This window comes from Tiliqua scincoides, chromosome 7 (assembly GCF_035046505.1).
Source record: "Tiliqua scincoides isolate rTilSci1 chromosome 7, rTilSci1.hap2, whole genome shotgun sequence".
NCBI lineage: Eukaryota > Metazoa > Chordata > Lepidosauria > Squamata > Scincidae > Tiliqua > Tiliqua scincoides.
In genome coordinates, this window is record NC_089827.1 from 5,070,812 (window position 1) to 5,092,651 (window position 21,840).

The following is a 21,840-nucleotide window of genomic DNA, read 5'->3' on the forward strand; positions in this document are numbered from 1 at the left end:
TCAGCAAATGAGTTTTCCCGTTGCCGATAATTGCTTAAATAATTATTTTTGAAAGAAATAGGTCCTCAACTCTAAATAGCCCTTATTTGAAAGATGTTTCCAGCCAATAGGGAGGGAGTTTGGATGTGATGGTTTGTGCTGCAGGACTCAAAATGTTCTCCCTCGGAGGTCTGAGCAAGTGCAGTGTTAAAAGCTTTCTGGGAGAGATACGGTTCTTCTCATCAGCTCCAGTCGATTCATTTCAACAAGCTGATGCTGAGTAAGGGGTTTGTTCATCTAGTCTGTGCTTGATCGAAAGAACAAAACACACCCACGGCTTAGGCAGAGCTTTGCTTTTTCTTCTGATGTGTGTACTAATGCCCCTTGGAGAGAAGCTGCCTTCTGAGCTGCCAGTGTGTTTGTTTTCTGTTTGTTTTCTCTCTCATAGACTGGTCCTGGGACCATCAACATGGCTTCAGGAGTTCTGGATTATAACCGGGCGGAGTCTGATAGATTAAACGAGATCAAAGGCCATCTAGAAATTGCCTTACTGGAAAAACACTTTTTACGTAAGTACCAAATAATCTTTTTTTTCATGGTATGCTGAGAAATGATTTGGGACATTGCTCAGCAAACCATGCCTGAAGTATGTGTAAGAAGTATGAATTTTAATATCATCTAATCCTCATTATAAACTGCCTTAATGCACTGAGAACCACTCGGTGTAATTCATTCTGTGAAAGGTGGATTCTAAGGGGATGATTCTTAAGCTGTTCAGAAATGGGATGGGTGGGGAAGAGGAGATAATTTTTTGTGTGTGTGTTGTTGTTTTTTTTGTCCAGCCTACAGACTGTGGTATACAACAACACACAAACTGGCTTTTTTCAGTATTTCTGTCAGGTTCTGTGTAGTTCATAAGCTCTTAATTATTGAAGATAAAGTGGAATTGTACTTTAGAAAAGAGGTGTGTTTTCTTCTGTTGGTCGTCGCCCAAGCTTTGTTTTGGAGTAATATGGATTTTGTATCTAATAGTGTTAAAAGTTGGGGCTAAGCCCTGTATTTTGGCCTGCTTTTTCTTTCATTTCTGTGTGTGTTTGTGTGTGTGGAGACCCTGAATTTCTAACTTACCCAGTCTCTGAGGCTCAGGGCATACAACAAGAAGGGTCAGTAACCAAGTGGTAGAGCACATACAGCGGGTCCTAGATTCCTTGGCATCTCCAAGGACTGGGAGTCCCCTGTGTGAAACCCTGGAGAACCACTTCCAGTCCATTTGATGAAACTGAGCCAAATGGACTGACGGTCTGGTCCAGTGCACCTCCAGCGTCCACGGATTTGACTCTTCGTGGATGCCGTGGATACTGGAAAAAAGTCACTTCTAGTTTGCTTGTCATACCGGAAGCTGCCATGGGTTTGCATATCCACAGGGGTCCTGGATCCCCACAGATATAAAGGGTGGACTGTATAAGTCGGCACCCTATGTTAACAGGTCAAGTATTCTGTATTTCTTAAGTATACTATTCAAAATATACAAATAAAAAATAGAGAAAACAGGCAAATCCCTGTGGTTGTATACTAACACGGCTTGCGAGTTTTCGTAATGTTTGGATTGCAGTCTGAAGTTATGTTGTTTCCAGATGTTTGTGGCAAGCAAGCTCCAGCAACCCAGAGTGTTCAGCTGTGTTCCAAAGCTTTCTTGGGTTGAATGCATTTCAAATGTTTACTTTCTTCCAAATACCAAAAGAGGACACTGGCAGTTGAAAATTGCTATTATTTATATACCCCTTTTCAGTGGGGAAAAAAGTCCAGAAAATTTATGTCACTTAAGTTGAATTGATCAGGTGAATGAGTTGAAGGAATCTAGGAAGTTTGTTGGCCTACCACTGGTGTTGCTGCCCTTTTGCAGAAATTAAGCGTGGGTGCAGTCTTGCGGTGTTTCACCGAGTTACTGCTTAGCAGGAGATAATTTATGCAGTGTTTCAGTATGTTTACCCTAAGGAACAATTTTCCATAAAATATAAGATACCTTAAGGCCCCTAAAGGCTTGTTGGCATGATTAGGCTTTCTCGGTAGGTTGTCACCAATGGTGGTATTGCTGTACACCAGTGAAAATCGTCCCGTGGACTGTGTACTCTAAAGAAAATGGGAGTAAGCCTATCCAACTTCTCCTGGCAAATCTAGCAATCAGTGTTTGTGAGACCCTTGGAAAACTGAATAAGTACGAGGGGGTACAGATGCCTCCCCCCATATCTTCCAATCTGGTATCCACAGAGTCAGTTGTCTGTGGTTCTTCACAGTCCCCCCCTCCCATTACTTCCTCTATTAACATGCTTGCTTGTTAATTAAGAAAATGGAAGGTAGGGGGCATGGGGGGGCACAAATGGCAGTTAGGGTTCCCTTGTATCTGTAGCTTCTGTATCTGCCTAGAATGGACCCCTCAAGCATACGGGGTTTGGGGGTTGCCTGTACTTTCTTCTGCTCGCCAGTCATTCTGGAGACCTAAATTGGAGACTGGAATCAAAATGGGGGCATGAAATCATGATTCATATCTGTCTGCAGGGACTCTGAATGCCTGTGTGGAGAAAGGTAGGATTAAAAAAAATCAGTTTGCATTATTTTTCCGATAACTGCAAGGTGTGGAACCGTTGGATAGCATGGAACTGTTAATGTGTGGCCAGACTGCCTAATAGGTGTGGGAGGTGAGCAAACCAGGGAGTGGAAAGACACACTGCCTTTTCGTTCCCAGTGTGTGGATGGTGGGTGACACTATTTGCACAGTGCATTGCTCTAGGACAGGGGTGTCCAAAATTTTTGGCAGGAGGGCCACATCATCTCTCTGACACTGTGTCAGGGGCCGGGGAAAAAAGAATTAATTTACATTTAAAATTTGAATACATTTACATAAGTATACATAAATGAATATATTAAAGATGAACTTATATGAATGAATGAAGGTCTTGCAATAGCTAAAGGCCTTGCACAAAGCAAGGCTTGCCTTTCCTTTGCTGCTGCTACTGCATCACAGACGTGAAACAGCAAGTAGTGGAGGGAGCCCTCATCCCACAGCTCCCGCGAGAGGTCAAACAGTCACCGTCACGCTGAGAGCAGTTACGTCTGGCCAGTGCAGGCTCCAACAAATCTATGGAGGGCCAGAGGCTCGTTGGAGACTGGGGGCTCCCTGAGGGCTGCATTGAGAGGCCTCGAGGGCTGCATGTGGCCCCAGGGCCGGGGTTTGGGCATCCCTGCTCTAGGATAACAAGCAGTCTGAGAGAAGTTCTGAGTTAATCGGGTGTGTCTTTTCCCATTTGGTATCCTTACACCTCTGACTTGTCTCTTTTTGGCACTGAGATGTAAGTGAAGACTGGTCTACACTTTGATCCCTATTCAGTGAGTCTAGGATAGTGGGAGCTTTGTGCATGCATGAAGCAGAGACAGAACTATGCCATCTGTTGCCTGGGGGTACAAAATTTTTCAGCACCCTCCCCCAGCCTGCCAGATGCCTTAGAAAGGTACTTCTGGTTTTTGGCAGAACCGGAAGTGCCTTTCTAAGGTTTCTGGTAGGCCTTCTGAGACTGGAGGAGGCTGCACATGGACTTGGAAAGGCAGCCCCCTGATACCCACCAAGCATGGTACCAGGGTATTTGACCCCTCTTCCAGCCCATCTTAGCTACGCCATTGCATGTAGGCCTTTTTAAAAACTGAAATCACACTGCTCAGTTGTGTCATGGAAAAGTAGGAGGAGGACAGGACTGAATTTGCTTATCCTCCTGAATTTGCTTACCCCCTCGCTTATCCTAAGAACTTGTCAGAACTTTTTGCACAGGAACTCATGCGTACCTCTAGCTTCTGAATAGGGAAGCCATAGTCTGCAAGTAGGAATTGTGTGTAGAAGGGCGCTCTCTCTCTCTCTCTCTCTCTCTCTCTCTCTCTGTGTGGGTGGGTCGTGGAGAAGCCACTGCTATTTCCTGCAGTCAGCACTAGTCTAGCTGGGAACAGTGGTATGGCATGGAACAAGGCAGTCTCATATGCTTCCATAACTTGTCTTTATGCACATATGGGTCTCTAGCGGGATTGGAGGTTATTTGATAGGAGTCTTTACAAGATGCCTTGTGCATGGCTGCTGCCATAACGTATAGCATGCACCTGAGTTTAAAGTCTGGTGTCTCTATAATAAGAGCATGGTTAAGTAAGAATGTGTGGCAATGTTGGTTTAGCACTTCTTCTGTTTTTTAAATTTTGTTCAGTGCAAGTGGTTGCTTGCTCTAAACTTAATGCACGTGTAATTAAATTGTGAAAGGCTGGCAGTTTCTCACTTAGCCAGGCACATGGATCCCATTCTCCTGAGCTTCAATTTAAAGAAGTGCAGGCAAAAAAGCCAGAATTCGAACCTAGAGCCCCTTTTAGTGAAGCAGGAACCTTTTTGTCTGCTTTTAATTTGGTGTGAATGCTTATCATAGTGGTCAAAGGATGGCCAAGGATGGTAGAAGAACCCTCCTGGCTAGAGATGATCAGGCGGATTGCAGCATCAGTTAATTTGATTGATAGATCTTGGATGTCTTTGGTAACCTCTCAGGCCTCGCCTTCTCCACCCATCATGTGTTAAAATGCTGCCTAGTCATTCAGCCTTGATCACACTTTCCTGACCCTGGATTTAACCTTTTGTTAACCCATCAAAACAAGGTTCAGGACAGGCCACTCGGTCCCAAAGAAGCTGTACCTGCCTACCCCACTGTGTAATAAAACAACCTTTCCCTTTTTGACATCCCGCCTTTTACCTACCTTGACATAATCCCCCTGCCTTCCCAGCTAAAATGTGTGTCCCTGGATTCCTTGTGAGCTGTGACGGGCTTGTGCTTTGGGTTGTCCCAGAGCTGAAATTGCTAAAGGCAACCCAGAGCCATGCCGTGACTCAGACACCCTGACACTTGCCTGTTGTAAGCCACCTTGAGCAATTGCTTCAGCATGGGAAAGATGGGACATCAATTACTTAAATAAATAAATTCATAGTTCAGATTTCAGTTAGGCATTCCGTTGTATGCATGTTCACATAACTATTGCACTTAACCCAGTACGTAACTGAGACTTGGACTATGCGTTCCTGAAGTTGCAGCAAAGACCTCCACAACCTTCAGTGCTAGACTGATGCTTTTATGAGAGCTTGAAGATACAGTCCAGTCAACTGTAGACTCAGACACCGGATCCAGACATGACTCAGTAGCACATACGTTGGTAAATGTGCATTGAAAGTCATTATAGCCTAGTGTGGTGTTTGCCACCAAGATTGCATTAAATAGCAGGCTCAAGAGTGGAAATGTTGGGGCTTTCTGAAGAGAGATGGGGAAAGAGAAGTCCTTCTTGCCCCATTACAGCTTCAGTTGTCTGACTACAGTCATCCTCTCTTCTCCAATTGCCGTTTTCTAGTACCATATATCATTTATCATCTGATCTGTGTGTGAGATGTGGCATTAAACACTAGTGGCTGTTCAACTTCCTGGCTCACTTCATTCTTGGTTTCACAAGCTGGTGGCACTTGAAGTAAGCAATATAATTAAAGAACTACTGAATACTAAAGCACTGAGCTCCTTTTGAGTCTTTTTCCTGTTTGTGTATAACATAAATGTTAGCGGTTGTGAGAGTATCGCCAACAACTATTATTAAGGCCAGAAGTAATAGCAGGAAACATGGTTATACATTCTGATAAGTTTTCAAACTTTTCTTGTAGATGCTTCTGATAAGTTCTCCTGCTTGAAAAGGGAGAACTACTGCACAAAGGCAGAGTAGATCAGGTCCCTCTTACATTAAATCTTGCTGGTTCCTCATTGCTCTATTCCTAGGGAGTATGTGCTTGGCACGTCCAAGACGGAGCCGAAACTTCCTGTTCCTTTCAAATTAGTTGAAAAGACGCAAATATGATTTGGACTTTGGTGCTTTGTTTAAAAAACAAACAAAAACTCGTGAGAACAAAGTGATTGTGCTTCCGATTTGGCTAAGCAGAGCTATAGAACCTGAGGGCTGAACAGCAACACTAAATTTGTATTTCTGGAACCAGTATAGTGGGCCCTCCTTATCTGTGGATTTGAATATCCACAGATGCCGAGCCCTTGACTGGAGAGACCTACTGGGCATGACTGGAAGTGAGATGACTTCTAGTGCTACTGTCTTCTAATGTTCTGTTTCATAAGAAATTCAGCATGCGCTGCCATCAAAGTCGCAGGCCAGTGAATAAAAAAATCATCTAAATCCATTCCTGATCTCTACTAAATTACACACAAATGTTGGTATTTTTTTGCATCTTGCTCGTGTGAACAATACCTGTCCTGCAAAGCTAGTAGCCAATATTATGGGCAGTTGAAAAGACAAGTGCCCTCCCACTCTTTCTCAATAGACTGAGGACCTTTTAACTCTATCATATTAAAAGGTATGCCTTATAGAAGACAACTGTGCATGGATAGGTTTTTGGATGTTTGGAGATTTTTTTTTTGTCAATATCTATTTGATATATGGTAATGTTTATTGGTATGATTATAGATTATACATAGTGGGCCTCTATATCCACGGGGGTATATGCAGAGGTCCTTTAAGGGCTTTTCACAGACCCCAGTGTCCATGAAAATTGGGGTCAGTGGGGGATCCTGGAATGGATGGGCCCACTGTGTATAATCAATAATTGTACCAATAAACATTGACATATATCAAATAGCAATAGATATTGATAAAAAGTCTCCAAATATCCCAAACCACATCCATGTGTGTCTTCTATAAACCATCAGTGCAAATATTGATAGTTCTTTAAAGCAGAATTCTCCAAACGCCGGCCTGGGGGCCAGATGCGGCCCACAGCGAGCCTCTGTCTGGCCTCTGATCCCTGAGAGCCTGTGGCCCAGTTGACCAAACACAACCAGAGTTGTGCTTGTGGGATGGGGGAATGGGGGGTCATTTAAGTGCGTGGTTTATTTCTTGGGCTGTGTTTATGCTTGGAGAAATCCTGGACATTTGAGCCCATTCATTTATTCATCCATCTAAGTTCCATCTCTAACGTATTTATTTAAATTTTATATTTTTTTTCCGGCCCTCAACACTGTGCTAGATATTTGATGCAGCTCTTCAGTGGAAAAGTTTAGAGACCCCTGCTTTAAAGCATCCGGGAGGTCAAGTGAGGCCCTCCAGCTTGGGTCAGCACCTGCACTGAGTTAAATATGTGGGTTCTGAACCTGCAGATAAGGAAAGTTCACTGTATATATTTTTTAAATCTTTTTTTCCTTTTTACATCAGCAATTGTATTATTGTATCATCAGTTTATTATTCACCGACAAAGGAGGGAGAGCAGAATATTATGGGTAACAAATTGGAATGTTAATAGGATGCTCTGTGATCTTTTGAATAGCAGGCTTATAAAATAAGCAAAGTGTGTTGCTAACTAGCCCTGTGATTTGATGGAAACCTCCAGTTCAACCCAATCCCGTGAGGATTTCTGAGCTCTGGAGGCACCAAAGTGAGTCTAAATTCAACACAAAAGTGGAAAGCAAAACAAAACAGGCTTGCTCTGTATCCTCTGTCTCCCCCTCCCCTTGAGACAGCACAGTTGGGTTCATCACTAACCCAAGTTTTTTTTAATGAATATTTCACATCCTTCACTGGGAACTATGTTTCTGGGTTCTTGCGGAGGACAGCTGGTCTTCTTGAACTCTTTCAGAACCCTTGGCAGATGGGAGGCTTGTGCAATATTTTAAAACCTGAACTTGACCTCTGGTGTGTGTAAATGATGCCAGACTTGGCTGCCTTAAAAGTAGAGTAGTTGAACTGTGCTTTCAAAAGAGGTGGCGATGGTGTGTCGTTCTTCTTGGTGAGTTACAGGACATGAGAGCCTTGATATTTAGCAAAAGCTTTCTATCAACCAGTTTAAGAAGAGTTGGTTAGTTTAAAAAAAAAAAAAAGCCCACACATACACAAAATATGGGTTGTTTATGTACTTTAGGATTTGAATTTTTGGTAAGTTATTTTAATTGTCCTAGAGAAGCAGAGCTAAACGAACAGATAAACCTGGGACAGTTCAAACTTTCTATCAGGAAATTAGGAAGCAGTTGCCTTATTCTGGACGAGATCCTTGATGCATCTATCTCAGCAAGGTCTATGTTGACCGGCAGGGTTCTTAGGCAGGGATCTTTCTCAGCCCAACCTTGAAATGTCAGGAATGCAACCTGGGACTTTCAGTATGTGCTTCACCCGAGCTGTAAGGCTAGCCTCATGATCTCCTTTGAGCTTCCTGTAAATGTCAAAATTGACAACTTCGATTTTTGAGGATGGGGACAGAAATCTTAAAAGTAAAAAGGCTTGTGAGAAACTTGGCGGTGCAGGTGAACCCTCTCCTTGTAAACCAAGCGAAAAGACTTGAACCCAGGATTATGCACACTGCGTTTCAAATTCTGTTTTAAAGGACCTGCTGGAGGTACGTGCTTACGTCTGATTCAGTCTCATAGATTGGATAAGCACCTCCCATGTGCTGAGAACCTGCTTCAAATACAAATGACCTAATAAACGTAGAGAGGTCGTAACAAGAAGCAGGTCATTTTAGTACCAGGTAGGCTGTTCTTGAACTCCCTGCCTTAAAAGGCCCATCGAGCAACTTTTAGTTGTGTTTAGATTCCAAGCGGCACTGTCTTTATTCCCCCAAACACCTACCATTCTTTGTTGGATGCTTTTAGGGTGTCTGCTGGACTGTGTTTGCCTGCTTCATTTGTTGATATGCTTTTTTGATGATTTCACTGTTTGTTTATGAGATTTTGAAGGCTCCACTGATTCCAAAAGGCAGGTGGGGGTGGAGAAGAACGTACAAGCTTCCCCCCCACAGTGCCCACGGGGGATGCATTCCTGCCCCCTGTGGATACTGGAAACCATGGGAAAAGCAGGAGGCCCTATCTCCACAACCCCCTACGACTAGTACTTTCATTCTTGTTTACAGTCGCACGAAGCAATTGGTATCTTGCTTTTCAGGAGACTATAAATAGAATGCTTATAGACAGACAAGCAGGTAAGAAGCCTGCAGGGGACTCCAAACTTTTCAGTACAAGGGCCACATTGTATATTAATACATTTTTGCAGGCTGAAAAAAATCAGTTTTATGAATGAAATTTAAATGAGTGAATATGTTTTACTTGGATCTTTTTTGTGATCAGCATGACATGATTCAGAACAAAAGAGAAATGTGACAAAGAAACAATGCCGTGCTTAAACTGACAAATGAGGTATAATGAATAAAAGTGTCTAACGTTAGCAAATGCTCTGACAAAAAAAAACCCAGGTTGCTGTGGTCCAGATAAAATCTTATGGCAGGGGAGATGTGGCCCCCAGGCCATAGTTTGGAGAGCCCTGCTCTAGAGAGACCACTAACAGGAAGCAGGAAGTGACTGTAAACAAGAACAGTGGAGGCAATACATGCAGGGGACCCTGGATCAGCACTGGATCTGCGGCTACAGGGTGCTGCCTGTATATAAAAATGCAAACCAGCTTTGGTGCTCTAGTCCTGCGGTGATATGCAGATCCATTGCTAATGCACGGTTTTTCTTGGTAAGCGCACCTGTACCATCCTGTTCTGTCTTGGGTGCTTTCTAATTTCTGCGGTGATGTTCTCCAGTGGATGAGTTAACAGCTAAGCCTCTCAAATAGACCAGTCGTGATGGTGAGGATGATGCAGCCACGGCTGACCTACATTATCTTTTTGGCTCTCTAATGCTTGGCAGCTCTCCAGATGAAACCTGGTTAAGCAACTAGGACAAATGTGTTTGTAGGGACACATAAATTGATGGGCTTGGGTGTTGCCGGCACTTAAATATAGGATGGAACCCAAGGACTCCATGTGGTGCCTTATGTAGTGGTTTGTCACAAACCATAGTTCTGAAGTGTAGGCAGTCTTCGTATGGACTAGGGCAGGATTTTTTTTGTGGGGGGGAGGGGCTGGGGCATATTTTTTAGGTTCGCCTTCCATATCCACAGGGGATCCATTCCCGGATCCACTGTGGATACCTAAACCCACAGATAATCAAATCTGTAAGTTTGGGGCATGAAGACCTCTGGATGAGACTGGAAGCGCCTTCCGCTCACGTCTGGGCAGTCCTTCGTGGGTCCTTCAGCTACGGGTTTGTAACCTCTAGTGTGGGTTCTGAACCCACAGATATAGAGGTCCCACTGAACTTTAACTGAGGAAAGTGAAGGTAAGCTTTCACTTGAGGTCCTTGTTTCATGTGAAGATTGTAGAAATAGGGGCAGCTGTATGTATGTTGGCAACCTTCAGTCTCGGAAGACTATGGTATCGCACTCTGGATGGTGGTTCTGGCACAGCATCTAGTGTGGCTGAAAAGGCCGATTCGGGAGTAACTGTCCCACACCGGGAGCAAGTGCAGTCTGTCCCTGGTCTATCTCCCTGGCTATGGGCCTTCCTTCTTTGCCTCTTAGCCTCAGACTGTTGGCCAAGTGTCTCTTCAAACTGGGAAAGGCCATGCTGCACAGCCTGCCTCCAAGCGGGCCGCTCAGAGGCCAGGGTTTCCCACCTGTTGAGGTCCACTCCTAAGGCCTTCAGATCCCTCTTGCAGATGTCCTTGTATCACAGCTGTGGTCTACCTGTAGGGCGCTTTCCTTGCACGAGTTCTCCATAGAGGAGATCCTTTGGGATCCGGCCATCATCCATTCTCACGACATGACCGAGCCAACGCAGGCGTCTCTGTTTCAGCAGTGCATACATGGTAGGGATTCCAGCATGTTCCAGGACTGTGTTGTTTGGAACTTTGTCCTGCCAGGTGATGCTGAGAATCCATCAGAGGCAGCGCATGTGGAATGCGTTCCGTTTCCTCTTCGCTAGGGGCAGCAAGATATCTTTATGCAAGATGCCATCTTTTGCAAACCTCAAAGATGTTGTCTTCTGCAAAAGAGTTCCGTCTTTTGCACAACGCTCCCCACCCATGCACCCTAACTGAAGTAGAACAGCAAATGCTAAATAAAACTGATGTGCATTGGTGAGCTTACTAAATTTCACTCTGGATCACCTCCAGCACATCAGAGCATCTCAGTGGCAGTATCTCTGCCCCATCTCTGCTCAGTTGCCATGGTGCAAGTCTGGTCTGCCTGCCCCCACGCCCACATCTCTCTGCTGGGTGAAGAGTCAGAGAGGAACTAAAAATTTTGTGCCCAACCAGCAAAGGAAAGGCTGCCTGGAACAGCAGGAGGCAAGAATTCCTGTGTGTGTGTTGGTCACATGCACACTTTTTTTTTAGCAGAAAAGGATGGTGGATGTTTCTTGAGAGCCCTGGGATGGCACCTGCATGATGCAATTTTGTTATCTTGGAGAAAAGGATTTTTAGGAAAAGCTGGGAGCAACAAGATTGTGGTCTGATTTTTGTTGTGAGGAATCATGCCTGTTTGCAGTGCACCTGGAAGACCAAAATTCTTACTGAAGCTGTAGGGGAACTGTTGCTTGGAACCTCCAGAGGTGGTTCAGTGAGGTTGCTTGGAACCTCACTGCCTGGTGGTAACGGAATATTGGCAAGGAGGGAACTAGAACGAGTTCACAGCTCTGCGACAGACAGGTGTCTCTTGCTGCTGCATAGCTAATTAGTAGGATGAGTGACTTGTGGCTCTGCACTCCCTAATCAGTTGCGCTGTCTCTTTTCAAGTGGCCTGGGAACACAGCTGAAAACTACTGCTCACCTCGAGATAGTAACTTGGCCCCAGACTCCCACATCAAATGCACATGCTATGGTGGTTGCTAGGAGCACACCCAGTAGTAAACTGCAGGGCAAATGCACACACTTACAAGCTCAGCCAGTGTAGATTTCTCCCAAGGTAACATCTTTTCTAGATGACTGAGGTCATTATTTATTGAAACAATGGTGCCAGAGTTGCAGTTTCCAGATGCTCCTCAAGGTCAGCCTCTCATAGAGCGCATTAAAAATAATCCAGTCTTGATACAGCCAATATATGGAGCACTGCGGTCAGATCTGATTTCGTTCGTGTAGCATCGCAGTTGGCGCACCAGCTGAAGCTGGGCAAGTTCCCTAACCAGCCCCTGCTGCCACCTGGTTGTCCGGGAAGACATGCAAACTTTGAACCTGCTTCTGCAGAGGGCATGCACCCCCTTTTCAAACAGGCTGACAGTCCGATACCTGTATCACAGTTCTCCAGACCAAGCGGACCTCTGTTTTTGTCTGGATTTAGTTTCTGCTTGTTGACCTACAGGCAGCACTCTAGGCCAGGGGTGCTCACACTTTTTTTGGCTCGAGAGCTACTTTGAAACCTAGCAAGGCCCGGAGATCTACCAGGGGGGAAGGAAGCGTCTGACAGACACCCCCTTTAATGTATGGAGCCCCTGCTGGAGTCTAGTCAGTTTAGTCAGTTTTGTTGCTGCACGCCTGAAGAGCAGCTAAAGTGTCCGTTTCAGTTTAGTGCCAGCAAAATATGTCAGTTTCGTCTAGTCACTAGACGAAACTGACATATTAACAGTTTGGAGAGACAGGGCTCCGCGATCTACTCATTTTGCCTCGCGATCTACCGGTAGATCGCGATCCACCTATTGAGCACCCCTGCTCTAGGATGTCCGTGGCCTGGAATTAGGAGAGGGAGACTTGGCATTCACATGCTGGTGACTCCAAAATCTCAGATCTTCCACAGCAATTTCATACTGATGTTAAAGAACATGGAGGACAAGATGAATCCCTGTGACATCCCACAAACTAGAGATCAGGGTGCTGAGCAGGAGTCCCCCAGTACCACCTTCTGGAGTATATCAGCTAGGAAAGATTGGAGTCCTCATCAGTCGATATCCCCCACGTCTGAACCAAGTGACTCAAAAGGGCACCATGGTCTTCAGTGTCAAAAGCTGGACTTCTCAGCAGCTACATCAACAGGGATACACTCCTCCTGTCTAGTGTCTGGCACAGATCATCCACCATGGTGACTGAGGCTTTTTCTGTCCCAACGCCATCCCTGAAGCTTATCTCAAAAAAGACATAGTGAAAATGGAAAAGGTGCAAAAGAGAGCGACTAAGATGATTACTGGGCTGAGGCACCTTCCTTATGAGGAAAGGCTACGGCGTTTGGGCCTCTTCAGCCTAGAAAAGAGACGCCTAAGGGGGGGACATGATTGAGACATACAAAATTATGCAGGGGATGGACAGAGTGGATAGGGAGATGCTCTTTACACTCTCACATGACACCAGAACCAGGGGGCATTCACTAAAATTGAGTGTTGGGAGAGTTAGAACAGACAAAAGAAAATATTTCTTTACTCAGCGTGTGGTTGGTTTGTGGAATTCCTTGCCACAGGATGTGGTGATGGCGTCTAGCCTGGACGCCTTTAAAAGGGGATTGGACAAGTTTCTGAAGGAAAAATCCATTATGGGTTACAAGTCATGATGTGTATGTGCAACCTCCTGATTTTAGAAATGGGCTATGTCAGAATGCCAGATGCAAGGGAGGGCACCAGGATGAGGTCTCTTGTAATCTGGTGTGCTCCCTGGGGCATTTGGTGGGCCGCTGTGAGATACAGGAAGCTGGACTAGATGGGCCTATGGCCTGGTCCAGTGGGGCTGTTCTTATGTTCTTATGTAAGCCTGATTGAAAGGGATCCAAATAATCAGTTTCATCCAGGAAGCTCTTTAGCTGGGACGCTGCCACCTGCTTGATTACCTTGCCCAGAAATGAGAGGTTAGAAACTGGCTAGAAATTATCCAGTACAGTGCAGTCTAGAGAGCTTCAGAGCTGGCCACAACACCTCCTTTCTCAAAGATAGATTTGTCACCCTCTGTCCATTGACCAGTTCCTCATGGACTGATTTAATAAGTCACACTGGGCAAGTATTGAGCAACTGTGTAGATGGTCTTAGGTTCCAAAGGATCTGGTCTACATCCTCCAGTTGCAGAAGATGAAAAGAATCCATAACACCAACAGATCCAGAGAGGATGTTGACTGGAATTCTTATTGCGGCATCCAGCTTGTGATGGTTGCAAGTGATTCTATCCATGAAGATAAATCGGTCACAGCAAACTATGGGCAAGTTGTCTAACTGCACATCTTGTTCTCTGGTTCAGCCTGCTAGGTGTCCTGGAATGACTGTAAAGGTTTGGGGGAACAGTCCTTAAACTCCATTTCTAGGGAGAGTCTAGCAAATGTCTACGCACACGCATACCATATGTAAGGTCTCTACCAGCCTGTTACCCTGCACATGCCCGATCTTGTCTGATCTCGGAAGCTAAGCAAGGTCACGCCTGGTTAGTACTTGGATGGGAGACCACCGGGGAATACCGGGTGCTGTAGGCTTATACCATGATCTCGGAAGCTAAGCAGAGTCAGGCCTGGTTAGTACTTGGATGGGAGACCGCCTGGGAATACCTGGTGCTGTAGGCTTATACCATGATCTCGGAAGCTAAGCAGGGTCAGGCCTGGTTAGTACTTGGATGGGAGACCGCCGGGGAATACCGGGTGCTGTAGGCTTATACCATAGTCTTCCAAGACTGAAGGTTGCCAACCATCATCACCAGCCTTGGGAGCACAGGACCCAATTATTATTAATTAATAGCATATTACTTCTTTTTAGATCTCTTTGTCTAACGGGTCGTGATAGATTGTCATTTTTAAAAGTGAGTCCCGGTACGAAGATGCTTGGGAAGCACTTGGGAAAGTCTAGTCTGTGCAGAAATCACATCCCTGATCTAGTCATCAAATGTGTTTGTACTTGTGACCAGTAGATACAAGGCTGGCAGTGCTGCTGACCACTTGTTTATTTCTGACATGAACCAGTATGACAGCACGAGGCTGGGATTTTAGTCCGTCGGCTAATTCGATGCCAATTATACAACGCTCTTGATCCCAACAACTATTTTGGAAATTGGTTGGAGGGAGATTTGCCGTAATTAACGTTGGCTTAGTAGAGCTATTTCTGCCATATGTTTACCCTGGGAAATAGTAGCATTTGCCTGTAGGGCCAACTGTGCCTGTAGGGCCAACTGTGCCAACATCAGCCCGCCAGTGCCATCCTTAGTCAGCTTGGACGCTGCCGTTCTCCTTTTGGTGACAGTAAATTTAGCCTTACGGGCTTTCCTCCTGCAGTTCGTTCAAGGTTAATTACCTTATCTCTTTTGATTCCACTTGGGAGACTGCACAGGTATGCAAAAGCTTACCAGGAAGAGGCAGTTTCAGCTGGGCATGCTGTTCGGTTCCCTCCCCATGCTAGTATTCCTACTTCCTACTCTGAGTGTTGCTTGTACCAGAGCTTTAAAGGTGTAAAGTATCGGCTGTGTCCAAGAGTCCTCATTACTTGTTTATTGCACTCCTTGTTACACTACAGAAGGGATGTCAAATATAAGGCCTAAGGGCGGTTGCACCTTTTAAATCTGGGCATAGTTTTATCCATGCTGTGTAGTGTAACTGTACTGTGTGATGAAATACATACAGTTTTTCTTCTAGTATGCTCCTTGACCCGCCATTAAAGGCATGGAGGGAGGTGGCAATCTTCTTCCTGATCACAGCTCCACTCCCTGATCACAGCTCCACTGATCACAGCTGCCATTCCCCCCTCCAGTTCCACTGCCGTATTCCTTGGTAGCAGAGCAGGAGGAGGTTGGTAACACCCCCCCCACCCCATCTTGCTCGCTGCAATGAGAGTGAGAAAGAAGAGGATGGGGCAGTAGGTGGGTGGAGTGGAGCACTTTCAACCAGTCTGTTACCTCTGAGCCTGCTGTTCCAAGGCCACCTCTTGTGTGGGCTGCCCATGGATCTGATAATGCTGTCAGGGTGATGGTGTAATGGCTAAGGTTACATAGGTGGTATGTAAGAATATGTATAGGTAGTAAGAATATTTATGCACTGTTTTCCTTTAAAAAAAAAAGGCTTACATCACAAAGGAAATGGATCTCTGTCCCAAAGTGATTCTCAGTCCCCAAAACAGACTATGCTGTACTGGATTGAATAGGGATAGTTGCTGTCCTTTTGCTCAATATGAGAACCACATCTTTGCCCAGTTAGTAGGAGTTAGGAAGCTGCCTTATAAAGAGTCTGGTCATTGGTCTTTTTAGCTCAGTATTGTCACCAGTGACTGACAGTCACCCTATAGACAGGGGTCTTTGCAGCTGCACCTGATGATTATGGGTTACAAGTCATAGTAGGTGTGTGCAAGCTCTTGGTTTTAGAGGCAGACTGCCTCTGATTGCCGGATGCAGGGGAGGGCACTGGGACGCAGATTGTGTCTTGTGTGCTCCCTGGGGCATTTGGTGGGCCACTGTGAGATACAGGAAGTTGGACTAGTTGGGCCTTTGGCCTGATCCAGCGGGGCTCTTCTTATGTTATTAGGTTGGGAAACTGGACTCAAATGAGGCTTCTGTGTGCAAAGCACATGCGCTTTGAGCTTGAGCTAAGTTCTGTTCCCAAAGCAGAAACATTGGATCTCAGAAGGAGTCAGGAGTATATAGCAAAGAATGTTTAATTTTGAAGGATCAGAGGAGGCGTGATGCTTGGAATAAACTTGGAATCCACCAGTTTGGTCTTTTACTTCTCTCTGCAGCAAGAGGGAGTTCGTGAGCCCAAGTTCGGGGGGGGGGGGAGAACAGCGTTTGACAGTGCTAATTCTGCCTCTGTTGATCGATTTACTGCAGTGATCAAGGTAAACTCACCTTTGCGTTTGTTCTTCCTTCTTTAACAGAGGAAGAGCTCAGGAAACTCCGAGAGGAAACAAATGCTGAGACGTTGAAGCAAGAGCTAGAAAAAGAGCGTCAGAGGAGGATAGAACTGGAACAGAAAGTCAATGAAATACTTAAAACAAGGTAAGGGAAACCTATTCTACAAGGTACACCAGTATGGCTGGTGTCTCGGGGGACAGCTAACTGGTAATAAAATCTGATCATTCCGGCATTTGTGGAGTGAAGCAAGAAATCGGCATTTACAAAGTTAGTTTGAAAGTAGTGAAACTCGGGTCTTCAGGTAACCAATTTTGTGTAAAATTTCAAATATTTGCAACCGTTCAAAGGTGTTTTCATGTCTGTTCTCAAAAGCTAGGAAGCATTTCCATTATGATATAAATGGATGAAAGCATTGCAGTCCTCATGCCCAATCCATGCCGACTAAAGGAGGTTAGTGGCATGAGTTAGTGGGTTAGAGCAGAGGTCTCCAAACCCCGGCCCAGGGGCCAAATGCGGCCCACGACAAGCCTCTGTCCGGCCCGCAACCAGCCTCTTGTCCCCTGAAAGCCTCTGGCCCACTCAACTGTACATGACCAGAGCTGTGCTCTGGTTGTGTCTGGAGGGTGTTCAAGGGCCAGAGAGGTTGAATGAATGAGCCCATTCATTCATTTATTCACTCATCTAAGTTCCATCTCTAATTTATTTAAATTTTTTTCCGGCCCTCCACGCTGTGCCAGATATTTGATGCATCCCTCTGGCCAAAAAGTTTGGAGACCCCTGAGTTAGAGGTTAGTGGCATGAGTTAACTTCAGAAAGTTCTACGTACTTCTAAACAGATGCCGCCAACATGCTTCACAAACCAAATTAATCCCAGCTAGAGCCATCTGATAATACAGGTGTCCTCCCATATCCGCGGATCAAGTGTCCATGGATCTGGTTCTCTGACTGCTCCCCTGCCATGCCCATTATCTTCATTTAGCTTCCTTATCCTGGTGCCACGCAAATATGTGTTTTCCTTTTACCAAAGGCTATAAGCTAGCTAGCTTATAAGGAAGACGATCAGGAAGGTAGTTTGAATGGTAGAGAAGCTTCCTGCTTCCTGTTAACATTTGTTTAGTCTTCTTTCGCATTCAGGCTGCCTTCCTGCTTGTCTTCCTATAAGCTTCCTGGCTTATAGCATTTGGTAAAAGGCTAAAAAAGCTAAAAAATGTAATGGGTGTGGAGGGGGGGAGATCACATGGTTCCTCCTTATCCACGGTTTCTGGTATCTGTGGAAGGGGGGCAGGAACATACCCTCCACGGATACCTGAGGTGGTGATGGTGCCTGTAGTTCATATGTATTTAAGGAAACACTCTTCATAGCTTCATGTATGTAGGTTTAATGTTCTCTCAAAATTATTTGGTTACAGCATCTCAGCTCCTGGGAGTATGAGCTCAAAAGCCAACAGATGTCACGAGTTGCAAGTTACCCAGACTTGCATAGGTTTAGCGGCTTCTCATGATCAAGCAACTTCTGTGCTCCAGCCCACTGCTCATTCCACAGGCTGGGAGGGGGGCACCTAAGGAAAAATCCATTACGGGTTACAAGCCATGATGTGCATGTGCAACCTCCTGATTTTAGAAATGGGTTATGTCAGAATGCCAGATGCAAGGGAGGGCACCAGGATGAGGTCTCTTGTTATCTGGTGTGCTCCCTGGGGCATTTGGTGGGCCGCTGTGAGATACAGGAAGCTGGACTAGATGGGCCTGTGGCCTAATCCAGTGGGGCTGTTCTTATGTTCTTATGAGCACGTTAGTTAGTTAGTGAGTTAAGGTGAGAAGATGGAAAGATGCTACAGTTAGTAGCAAAAAAATATGGAAGACTTTTTCTTCTTTGTGTTTCTGCCTATTGTGCCTGCATCCAGGAGAAATACTAAACAGGGTAGTGACGTCAGTTTAATAGGCTTTCCTGCGAGGCAGCTCAGGGATTGCCTCCTACTTAGCACAGCATCTGCTGCAGAAGGCACTCTGCCAGTGGAACAAATGTCTGAATGATCTGAAATGGTCGGAGGGACCATTTGTCTGGTGTGAATTGCATTCTGTCACTGCTGTGTTTTGCAGACTGTGAGTGAGTTTTATTGCCTAACAAAACAATAATTGCTGGGAGCATCAAGCTGGAGGTTGTAGCTGCTGTTGCTGTTTCCAGTGTGACTTCTCTGGGCTGATTAATTGGCTTCAGAGTGACATATTATCTTTATGTGTCAATAATGCTCCTGTTTTCAATACTTTTGGGGGCTAAATTCTTTGACAAAGCTAGTCCAAGCTGCTGGCATGATGACAGGCAAATAGACCAGCATTTCTCAATGTTTGTCCCTCACTGTACCACTTTGCTTGGTTCACCTGTTGGAAGTACCACTGGAAGCAACTGGTGATGATGACTCCTTGTCCTCTGTTTCTTGTATCCACAGGGGGAGAGCAGGAACATATCCCCCATGGATACTCGGGGGCACCTGTTCATTTTGGTCAGAGTTTGCCTCTCCAGTCATTGTATACTTGAATCTATAATGAGTATTCCATCTTAGACATTCGCTTAGACATTGCTTGTTTTGGTCCTAACAACTTTCCTTATTGCTTTTGCTACCTGAACGTGGTGAGTCCAGGTCTTTGGAGAATGTGTGAAGTCCAGAAGGGGTATTTCTGAATCATTTAGAAAAGCAGCCTTATAACACCTCAATATTCACAGCCCCAGGAGCTCTGCTAGAACTTTTTGAAGATGCCCAAATCAATAAGCATCTTGGGTTGGTTTTGCCTTTCCAGCTTGCGCATCATGGGTGCCAGCTGTCAAAATAAAAGTGCTTGTTAACTTCCTGGCACAAACTCCTGGATTGGAGTTGTGGTACGTAGTTGGTGTTTCTGTGGATTGAAGTTGAGTGGAAGTATGTAAACCTGTACTTTGCTGGCTGTGTAAAATTATATGTCATTAGCCATTTATGGCCAGTTCTTAAGTGACATTTCATGCTACTCTAATTGGCAGTGTGACTAATCTCAAACGAGCCTGAACTGCTATTCTCCAAAGACACAGCATTTTATCAATTAAGAAAATTAAGATGTTGTGTAAAGGATGTGAATCTTCTCTCAGAATGAAGGGCAACTTGGGGATGTAGGGAAAATGTGGTTATGTTAGTGCAGCCATTTTCAACCACTGTGCTGGTCCCCAGTTGTGCCGCAGGAATTTGGGAGAGGGTCATTTATCAATAGGACTGTTAGGGGATGTGAGCTCACACTGACAGCACAGTGTGCCTTGTCAATTGTTAAAAAACTGATGGTGTGTCTTGACCATTTTAGTGCCTTTCCACTGTGCCGCAAGATGCAAAAGGTTGAAAATCACTGTGTTAGTGTCGCCCTCAAGGTGTGTCAGTTTTCAGCTGTGTTTGATGCAAAATAACCTATCTCAAGGTGGCCAAACTTGCTTAATGTAAGAGCCACAAATTATAACTTCAGGTGTTTGAGAGCTACAAAAGTGATGTTTAAAAGCCACAATATTTAAGAAGCATTTAAATTCTTAAATAGATTTATTCACCATGAGCATTAAACTTACGTTTTTAATTCAGCAGATTTTTGGTTTGTGCCTGGTCAATAATCGTAAAGCTTGAAAATTTCTTATTTACCTTTTCTGTTAATTGTGATGCAAAAAGGAGCTCAGCCAACATATGTTAGAGAGCTGCACATTTTATGTCAAAGAGCTGTATGTGGCTCGTGAGCCATGGGTTGGCCACCCCTGGCCTGCCCCATAGCCCGGCCCAAACAAATAATAAGTCTGTGTCTAGCTGTGAGTGTGTCCATAATTGAAGGATGCACCTTATGAGGAACACTAAGCTCCCTACAAACTATGAAGAGTACTTGCAAAGAACATTGTCACTTCCAAGTTTGCCGCTTGTCCCAGCAGGTTGGGTTGCTTATCCTTACAAGTAATTCTATTGCAGTTACTCTAAGGAAGGGTGGAACAAGCATGGCTGCTAGGAGCTCAAATCTTGTTCTGGTCTTGTATCTTGGAAAGCTTGTGAAACTTGCATTGCAACTCCTAAATATGTTCCTTAGAAAATGAGCCCCATTGAGCTCAGTGGAACTTGAATGAAAATAAGAACAGCCCCACTGGATCAGGCTATAGGCCCATCTAGTCCAGCTTCCTGTATCTCACAGCGGCCCACCAAATGCCCCAGGGAGCACACCAGGTAACAAGAGACCTGCATCCTGGTGCCCTCCCTTGCATTGGCATACTGACATCGCCCATTTCTAAAATCAGGAGGTTGCACATACACATCATGGCTTGTAACCCGTAATGGATTTTTCCTCCAGAAACTTATCCAATCCCCTTTTAAAGGTGTCCAGGCCAGATGCCATCACCACATCCTGTAGCAAGGAGTTCCACAGACCAACCACACGCTGAGTAGGTATTGCTACTGAGGAATGCTAGTAGGTAGGCTGAGAATTGCTGATTTAGATCTTTTTTCAGACCACTGGGACTTAAGAGCTTTCCTTTGTGCAGGACATGCAGACTTGGCCAGTTTGTTATACTGGTAATTATTTTCATATCCTTTTATAAAAGGTGTCACCAAACAAACTAAATTTGAGAGTCGAAAACTGGTTCTGAAATACAATAAGAAAAGCTGTAGGTAGCACATTGACACAAGCCAGGGGTTCCAAAAGTGCGCATTGAGACACCTTTGGGCATCATGGCACATTCACAGGGGCTCCACAGAATTTCCCCAGTTGCCCTCCTGCCTGTCCCCCCCAGGTGCTGCCATTTCGGATCTCACAAAATCTTGTGAGATCCAAGATGCAGGACCCAAATCTCATGGGATTTTGGTGCTGCCGTTTTGGATCTTGCAAGATTTCATGAGATCCGAGCTGGTAGCATAGGGATCTTTTTGAGATTTGGGTTCTGCCGTTTTGAATCTTACAACATCTTGTGAGATCCAAGATGGTGGTGCCCAGCTCAGCTAGGAAGAAGAGGCAGTGGGGGTGTCGTGACCCAAGTAAGCTTGGGATCCAGGAGCTTGGGGCAGGAGGTCTGGTCTAGAGGGTTAAGCCTCCATTTGCCTGAAGATAACACCTGAAGGTCGCCAGTTTGAGGCCACCGGCACCGTGCGACCTTGAAGCAGCTGACAAGCTGAGCCGAGCTATTCCATCTGCTCTGAGCGTGGGAGGGTGGAGGCCAGAATGTGCG

At 45.2% G+C, this 21,840-nt stretch overlaps 1 protein-coding gene across 3 annotated transcripts in view; it reads left to right on the top strand.

The window, feature by feature from the left end:
- The window catches only part of GRAMD4 (GRAM domain containing 4), an 82,791-nt gene that overhangs the window by 30,157 nt on the left and 30,794 nt on the right, over positions 1-21,840 (top strand). For all 3 annotated transcript variants that reach the window (XM_066633945.1, XM_066633943.1, XM_066633944.1), the window contains exons 3-4: positions 428-548; positions 16,658-16,778. In XM_066633945.1, the coding sequence (XP_066490042.1) occupies positions 428-548; positions 16,658-16,778 (242 nt within the window). The remainder of the gene's footprint in view (positions 1-427; positions 549-16,657; positions 16,779-21,840) is intronic.